The following is a 9,445-nucleotide window of genomic DNA, read 5'->3' on the forward strand; positions in this document are numbered from 1 at the left end:
CCTGCCCCCTAGCCAGACAGACCGGCACCTGGGAGGTACCTGGCCCCCCAGGTGGGCTGTGGCTCAGAGGAGTAACCACTCCCCTCTGTCCATAGGGGTCAATGCTGACTGTGCAAGTGCCCAGTGCATGCACGTCTCATGCACTTAAGGTGATTGGTCAAAGACCACAGGGTGAGCTTAACCCCTGTGGTACTGTGTGTTGGAGTAGCATAAAAGGAGGACTCAGCCCTGAGTTATTGGTACATCTGTACGTGATCTGAATTCTGTAACATTATCTGTATGCTGTACCTCTGAAAGGAGAAGAGATCTTTTCAGATCTGTTGGCAATAAACCATCTTTTGCCCAAGACAACTGCTTCATCTTGCGACCAACAGAATTATTGCAATAGTTCCATCCTCCGGCTGTTCTCGGTATAGCACCCAGCGTCTCCGAGTTCCACTCTGCCTGCTACCGAAGCAGAGATTTGGTCCGTGACCAGTGAGGAACCAATCGACGCCAGTCGGCTGTGTGTCAGCAGTGTGTCGGTGCACACCCTACAGCAGGTAGGACTCAGGTGCCAGCGGTTGGGCCTGAGTCAGTATCCGTGGTAGGAGGAGTCTGGTGGTGGCAGCGATATCCCCACCCACTGCGTAGTGGGTGGAGTCAGTAACAGGCGGTTACTGACGGTAACAGGGAATCCCATATTGGCCAGGTCCCGTGAGACCAGAAACCGCTATCTGTGGACCCGAAGGGCGTAGCCAGAGCTTAAGGGCAGGCGTCCGGTCACACGATGTATTTGGTGTTTTACCTCCAGTAATTGTGCCAATGTATTAATGAATGGAAAATCTTGTGAAATGTAGTCAATATAATCTAAATGTAGCTTTTGCATTTCCATTGAAATAAGACAAAACTCATACAGTATTGTATTTATCTGTAATTTGTATTGCATTTTTAATGTTCCTTTTACATGTTTGATGCACAGAATAATATATAATAGCAGATTAGTTGTACAGCATATGTAAGATAAAATTACATTTGTGGAAATAGCATTGCCCTATGCTGTAACCATGATACCATTTAGAACACTTCTGAATGCATCTATGCTTATTTTATAAAACCAAATATTATAATGCAAATTGGTTTAACTAAAGAATATTCAGGTAATATGCATCTCTTGTAATGTGATAGAGGACACTCAGATATGTGTTATATTTTGGTCTTCTCCAGCATAATTTTTCTGGAGTTCAGTTCAGGCTTTATAAGCAGGATATACAGCTTTGGGAGAAATATACAGCCCAGAACCCCAGCACATGAGGCCAGTATGGCGAATATCTCCACAGCCACTGCATCTTTCCCTTTGGTGCTCAGATAGGCCGGGATCATTGCACCCCACACACTGCAGAACACCAGCATGCTGAAGGTGATGTACTTGGCCTCATTAAAACTGTCTGGCAATGTCCTCACCATGAAAGCCAGAACAAAGCTCACAGTGGCCAGGATCCCCATGTAACCCAACATAGAGAAAAACCCGATCACTGACCCCTCATTACACTGAATGATGATCATCTCCTGGTAGGAGTGATGGTCATACTCCTGGTAGGGAGGAGACACAGAAAGCCAGACACCACAGATCAGAGCTTGGACAGAGGAGCACATAATGACCACATAATTAGATACTTTGAGTGTGACCCACTTCCTCCAGGAACTTCCGGGTTTGCTGGCTTTGAAGGCAATGCAGACAGTGACAGTCTTGGCCAGTACAGAAGAGACAGCTGTGGAGAAGAAGATTCCAAATGACGTCTGTCTCAGCCTGCAGGTTATATCCACCGGCCGGCCGAGGAACAGGAACATACAGAGGAAGCTCAGCAAGATGGAGACCAGGAGAATGATGCTCACAGCCCGGTTATTGGCTTTCACAATTGGGGTGTTCCAGTAATAAATAAAGCTCCACACTATGAACAATGTTATGGCAGAGAAAGATAAAGCTGCAACTATAAAAATTTGCACCACAATGTCCTGCTCATAGGAGAGGAAGTCGTACGTCTTGGGAACACATCTCACTCTTCTCTCATCCGGCCACTCTTCATCAGGACACCGAATGCAGATCTCACTGTCTAAGATCAAACAAATAAATTATATGTTATCTTTATAGAAGATAACTTTTATAATGACCAATTCATAAACTACCATAGTTAATCAAACCCTAAAATATCCATCCATTTTTATGGGCGTGCTGTGCCTCTATATAAAATAATTAATTTGGTAATTGCTGTATTCAGGTCATAAACCAATCCTCTTTGGTATCCCACTGGTACACTCTCTAAAGCCAATGTTAAAATCAATACTCCTGGACTAGCATGATACAGTATGCAACAGCATGAATAAATAATAGAGAAAATTCAATAAATGTTATATCTAGTTTCATGAAATAATTTCAAATAAAACACAAATATTGAAGGATGCCGAGTTTATGAAGAAAAGTGTCAACATTTTTGTACAGATGTAGTGCCGCTCATCCATCGCCGGGGATCGCCAGACCTCCCCCTCTGGTGCTACATCTGACTGGGACGCATAACTGTCCCAAACACACGTGTGTCCCAGTTTCCCGTCGGTGGGGGGACTGGAACCATGCCCGTCTCTGCTTCAGGGAGATGGTCAGGGTTAGGGGGGAGCAGGGACGTATGGGAGGAGCCCCATTGTAAGGGGATGCACATGTGTCTCCTTCCAGCAGCTTGCAGGGGATGGCAAATCTTCTGCCATCCCCCACAAAGATGATATTCACTCCATCTGGAAATTTGTAATTTTTGAAAAAGGGGCAAAATATTTTGGCTGGTCTATATTTAAATCTTAAGGTCTATCAATAGAAGCTAGTGGACTAGTGAAACTGGTGCAATTTTGTCAAAGTGACCATGTAAAAATTTACAAGTAATTCCTTTTCATGACAAATCTAGCCATCATGAGAAAAGTGGCACAGACAAGCTTGTTCTTTAAAATATAAGTCCACCGGGACATCCGCTTCCGGTTCATGCCTCCGGCTGGCTGATTAGCACAGCTCCGACACCGGACCCGCTCAATCGCTGAAATCAACAAGCACATTGCCTCCCGCACCCTGTCTGACCTGAACCGCCGCTAATTGAAGCAGGATGGAGAAGTTCCTGGCCACGGGGACGCAGCACAAGCCGCAGCAGCAGCGCTCAGAGAAGCGACGTGCTGAGACTGTCATGGCGCCGGAGCTGGACTCGGCACCCTCCTCCCCGGCATCCAGGTATTCAGAGGGCTCTCCTCTACCCACCACTCATTATGCCAGAGATCCTGCATCCCCTGCCTCATATAGAGATATTGTGGACACAATACAAACCACTACTGTATGTCACCAATGCTTAATAAAGCAGTAGCTAAAATCACTATGCGGCTTCAGCTATTAAACACAAGAGTGACAGATAATGAGAAAAGTCTAGGAGTCCTGCACCATGACATGCACATAGTGCAAAAGGACATTATTAAACTCCAGAAGGAGAATCATCAACTGTGGGACAAACTGGATAATTTTGAAAATAGGTCCAGGAGACATAATATCAGAATAGTTGGTCTCCCTGAAACTATCAAAGGCCCTGCTCTCACTACCTTCGTCTCTACCACATTACCTCAACTACTGAATATACATTATTGTAATAGAAAGAGCACATCGTGTTGCCCACTCCCAGACCTAATGACTCACGACCTAGGGTGGTACTTTTCAGATGCATGAACTACCTACATAAAATAAAAAGCCTCCCGCAAGACTCCCACCCTCATCTGGAAAGGCAAAACCCTCTGTCTCTTCCAAGACTTTTCTGTTGAATTATCACGTATGCGAAGAGCATTCTCACCTATTTGTACCAAACTGGTCGCAGAGAAATACAAATTTGCTCTCCTCTACCCTGCCCGCCTACGCATCTTCACAGAAGATTCCCACCACGATTTTTCTACTCCTAAGGATGCTGAAGAAGTCCTGCGAGAGATGAGAGCGGAGGTCCCCGTTGACATCACTGACCTCCCGACTTGAGAACTATCCTCGGATCCACTGTATCCAGATGATCCATTGTCCACATCCTCAGATATATATCATCTGACCTTTTTCTCCACTTAAAAGCCAAGAGACATCTCGACTTGTCCTATTCCTTTCACTAACGTGATGTTTCATGTCAACGCCTCTTTTCCTCTATAGCTACAGTATGTTCTCATTCTCCCTATAATTAGATAAAATAGCTCACCACCGCTTTTTAGGCATTGACTTTATATAAGTTGTATCTCTATATTCCTCTCTTCTACGTCCCCTTGTTGTATCACTTTATATGCATATGGCTAAAGATATAATCTCCCTAACAATATACACTTAATATAACTTTATAACTGGGTCACGGGTCGGTGGTAATGCACCGGATTAGATTTAAAATGTTGTGCCAGATCATTCGGCACGTTAATACCATACAGTGTTTTTTCAATATTGTGCGGAATGTCCGTTATTACAAATTACTGATTAATATGTTATTCATATTACTTTGTTATATATGTATATCCCCCTTGTCTTGTAATTGTACGTCACCTACCTCCTCTTTCCTAAATTTTTCTCTAAGGTCATTGTATCCAGATACTCTGTTGAAGAAACCATCATATTCCCGATGTCCGGAACATCTCTTCCCAGACTTCTATGACTAGCCTGAAGATAGGATCATTAAATGTGGGCGGATTCCACTAACCGATAAAGCGTTGTAAGGTACTCCTTTATCTCCAGAGGCAGAAATTAGACATAATTTGCTTACAGGAGACACACATCCTTCCCCCTGAGCTCCTTAAATTACAGATGTATAATTGGAAACTATTAGTCTCAGCCCCATACACCAGCAAGGCCAGAGGGGTAGCCATCTTAGTCCCAAAATCTCTCCCAGTTGAAATTTTATCCTCCCAGGTAGACCCAGAGGGTCAATATTTATTAATATCCTTTAAACTGTATAATGAGATGTATACACTTTGCTCCATATACGCTCCAAATCTCCTGCTACCACTTAATTTTATGTGGTGATTTTAACCTAACAGCTCATCCCACCTTGGATAGATCTTCCGGTACCCAAACCCAGAGACACTCTCCCAGGTTAGGAATTCCCTTTATCCTCCAGTCATTACATTTGGTCGAAGTTTGGAGAGCCCTACACCCCACACAGAGGGAATATACTTGTATTTCCGCAGCTCATCATACGATGTCACGGATAGATTACATCTGTGTCTCCACTTCCCTATTTCCACAAATCTCAGATACAGAAATACATCCAATAATAGTCTCCGACCATGCACTGATACACATCACACTACAGACCTCCAGAGAGATATCCCCACACAAATTGTGGCGCTTTCCAGCCCATCTATCTCAGTCCCCTGCTTTCCGGGACAAACTTCACGCAGCATGGGAAGATTATTATTTTCATAACAACTCGATATTAGCATCCAACCCTACTCTTTATTGGATGACAGCAAAATCTGTTTTAAGAGCAACGATCCTTACCTATGAAAGAGAACTAAAGAGGTCTCTTTCCTCATCTTATCTATCCCAACAGACAGCACTAACTGAGGCATATTCTAAATATACCTCCCAACCTTCTCTTTCTAATAAATCTACCTACCTACAAGCAAAGATGTTGTTTGACTCCACTCTCCTAAATATGGGCCTTATTCTGTTTGGTGCGGTCCGTTCCAAATTCTTTCGTAGGGCGCTTTTTAGCTACCTGCGCATGCCTAGGCAACGCAATGAGCATGTGCAATGCAGTGTCTTCGCACTCGTTCTCACCAATACCGTCTACAAATGTGCACCGAACTCCCTCGGGAAATATGGGCATAATATGGGCAACATGTGGGCGTACACAAGGGCGTGGTTTCAAAGTGGGCAAAACTGGGCATAAATCTGGGCGTACACATGGGAGTGCATGAACAGTGGTAGGCGTGCATTCGGACCGGACACCGAGTGCAAGCGAACCAACACGACAGAAATCTGCGGAGTCCATAAGTAAGTTTCAGTTCTCAGAGAGCACTGGTTCATGCGCTAGGCATTCGGATCGCAAAATTAGTACGGCCGCACCTTAAACACTCGCAGCTGACCACAATACAATCCACTCCTCTGCGTTTGGACGCAGTAAAACTGTGCAAATTCTTAGAGTTACCACCGCACATGCACGTTTGGATACAGTCTGAAGACACTCCCTCTTCTTAGCGAGTCCGTCCAAATGGATGCAGACGACCTGTGGGCGTGTGTTCTTAGAATGTCCGCCGTGCTGGGCGTTCGGTCATTTCCGAAAGAACCCGCATCCCAAAGAACCAAACAGAATAAGGCCCTATGTCTAATAAATTGCAGTTCATATCTCAATACAAGTACCATACATTTGGTAACAAAACCAGTGAATTACTGACTAATATCCTAAATTCTACCCCCCATGGTGGTACATAATCTTTCCCTCCCATCAGGTGCTCTCACCACGTCAAATTCACAAATAGCTCAAGTAATGGTTGAGTTTTATTCCTTCATCTACTCGAATTCTTCTCATCCCACAGCTCAGGACCCGACCTCCACACCCACACCACCTTAAATTGACAGGACCTCCACTATAAACAATTAGTACCTCAATTGAAATCCTCTCTTTAGGCCATTAAATCCTTAAAACCTGCTAAAGCCCCAGGCCCAGATGGATTTTCTGGTGACTTTTATAGGATGTTTCCATTCAGAATAGCCCCCATATTAGTATCGACATTTAACTCTACATTAATTAATAAGTCATTACCTCCCCATTTTAATTCCGCAATTATTAAAGTCCTCCCAAAACCAGGAAGAGACCATACAAAGCCAGGGTCCTATAGACCCATATCATTGCTAAATTGCGATTATAAGCTCCTAATTAAGATTCTAGCCGACCGACTACCCCACTTTTACCACATATTATACACGACGACCAGACAGGTTTCATTACTGGATGCCAATCTGTACGTAATATCCTAAAACTATTGACCGCGGCCCAGAATTAATTCTCCAACATAACTGAAGAATCCCCTCAAATGATCCTTGCTATAGACGCCGAAAAGGCATTTGATTTAGTCTCCTGGCAACATCTATATAACTCTATGACAAAATTTGGTATCCCACTAGAATTTATATCCTTTATACAAACACTTTATGCTAACTCTTCGTCACAGATCGCCTGCAATGGTTTCTTAACCCCACCTTTCCCTATCCAAAGGGGTACAAGACAGGGATACCCCCTGTCACCTCTGTTATTTGCCATTGCATTAGAACCTTTAGCCATAGCTCTCCGCTCTTCCCCCGACTTTACTGGAATCCATATTGGACAAAAAGAGTTTAAACTAGCCCTATTTGCGGATGATAAGGTATTATTTATATCAAAACCATTAACATCCATCCCAAATATTTTACAAATCATTGAATCCTATGGGCCCATGTCCGGCTTTAAAATAAACATAGATAAGATGGAAATCCTCCCCTTCTCTCCACCCTCCAAAATATTTAACTCACATCCAGTAATAACAAAACTTAAAACCCAGACTTCACAAATTAATTACCTAGGAATTATGATTACCAGAGGCCCTACCAAATTACATAAAACAAATTTCCCTCCTCTATTCACTAAAATAGAAACCCAACTGGAGAGTTGGACGAAACTCCCACTATCCTTACTGGGTAGATCTGCTATCCTAAAGACTATTATTTTCCCCAAACTCTATTACATGATTCAACTTCTTCCTATAATCTTTCCTAAGCGAGACATACTACACTTAAAAAAATAATGACTACATTTTTATGGAAGGGGAAAAGGCCTAGAATGTCCCTAGCAAAGTTAATGCGTCCCAAAACAGAAAGTGGACTGGGTATACCGGATTATCACCTTTATTCCCTATCCTCTCACTTCAGATACATCTCTGATTGTTTTTTAGACAAATCGAACTACACTCATTTTACTTTAGAGAGTAAAATCTTCCACCCCTATTCAGTCAGTGCTCTCTTACACACTCCTATGAAACTTATACCTTCTTACATTCTTAACCACATTCTTTTTAGAGGAACCTACGATGCATGGCATCATCTCAATAAAAAACTAAACAGGAGACCAAATATTTCTCAATACATCTCTATTTCGGGAAACCCATTATTCCCGCCCAATGACAATTTTCTGACGTGGAAACGCAAAGGATTGGATTTAGCGACCAAATTATTTGACCCTGGAGGGGTAATATGCTCTTTCGAGATTTTAAAATCCAGATATGATCTTCCTAATTCCAACTTCTTCATGTTCTTACAAGTTAGACATTACATTCTCCCCTGTATTCCCGATATAATATCTACTCTAGACTTTGACCCTCTTATGTCTCTCTTCCATACACTGAATTTAGACAAATTTAAAAATCTTCCCTTATGAACATCCTATGGGAACACAAAACACAGAATTTATTCAACAACATCATAGCCCTTTGGAGTACCGATTTAGCAACTGAAGTAGATGAAAGAACCCTAATCTCTCACTTTCCACTATCGATGAAAATCCTTCAATCCTCATATCTCCAAGAGGTACATTTAAAGACGATACACAGATTATATATAGCCCCAGCCCAACCTAAACATATGTGCCCCGTGGCCACTGGGAGGTGTGTCAAGTGTGGGATGTTGGATGCAAAATGTTTTCATTGTATGTGGTCTTGCAGGAAAATCCTGAAGTATTGGAGAAAAGTGATACACTACATTAACTCATTATTTGGCTCAATGGTTAGCATAGACCCCTTGGTGTGTTTGTGCTTACATTTCAGCAGATGGCCCTCCCTATCCAGTCCAATCAGACACACCCCCCTTCTCACAATTATACTCACCCTCTCAAAGAAGCTTATTTTAACTAATTGGATTAAACCCTCTACTCTCTCAGTGGGCCAACCTTAAAGACAGACTCCTTCAATTATTATTATTTGACATCAGATCCCTTCAATTTAACACATCACCCTCCATAATCAAATTTTGCCAAAAATGGGACCCTTTAATCAATTCCCTAGACCAGTGGTTCCCAAACTGTGTGCCTAGGCACCCTGGGGTGCCTTAGAACACTTGCAGTTGGTGGACCAAGAACAAAACAATGGGTTGGTGGACTAAGAACAATTCATATTATTTATGGTCAATGTACCAGGCAAAACCAGTGCTTGTGGCTGCCAATCATATCATATGTTCACAAACAGAAGCAAATCCTGTCCCTCACCAGATAACTGTGACATATAAACACAATGCACTTAGTTTAATATTTTTTTTTTTTTTTCTGAATTTCTCGATAAGAAGCAATTGGCCTAGGGGTGCCTTAAAAATATTTTGATGCTTTAGGGTGCCGTGATTCAAAAAACTTTGGGAACCACTGGCCTAGACCCTGAATCTCCTATTCTAGTCGCCATTTCA

At 42.7% G+C, this 9,445-nt stretch overlaps 1 protein-coding gene across 1 annotated transcript; it reads right to left on the minus strand.

Moving 5' to 3' along the window:
* Nucleotides 1–1,185: 1,185 nt before the first annotated feature.
* On the minus strand, nt 1,186–4,162 carry LOC146058271 (vomeronasal type-2 receptor 26-like). Its single transcript, XM_083170739.1, has 2 exons — nt 4,093–4,162; nt 1,186–2,093 (listed from the first exon to the last, which is right to left on the minus strand). The coding sequence occupies exons 1-2, from the start codon at nt 4,160–4,162 to the stop codon at nt 1,186–1,188; spliced, it is 978 nt and encodes a 325-aa protein (XP_083026865.1).
* Nucleotides 4,163–9,445: the final 5,283 nt, after the last annotated feature.

Source organism: Crinia signifera, chromosome 1, assembly GCF_055691185.1.
Source record: "Crinia signifera chromosome 1, ASM5569118v1, whole genome shotgun sequence".
In the NCBI taxonomy this organism is placed as follows: Eukaryota; Metazoa; Chordata; class Amphibia; order Anura; family Myobatrachidae; genus Crinia; species Crinia signifera.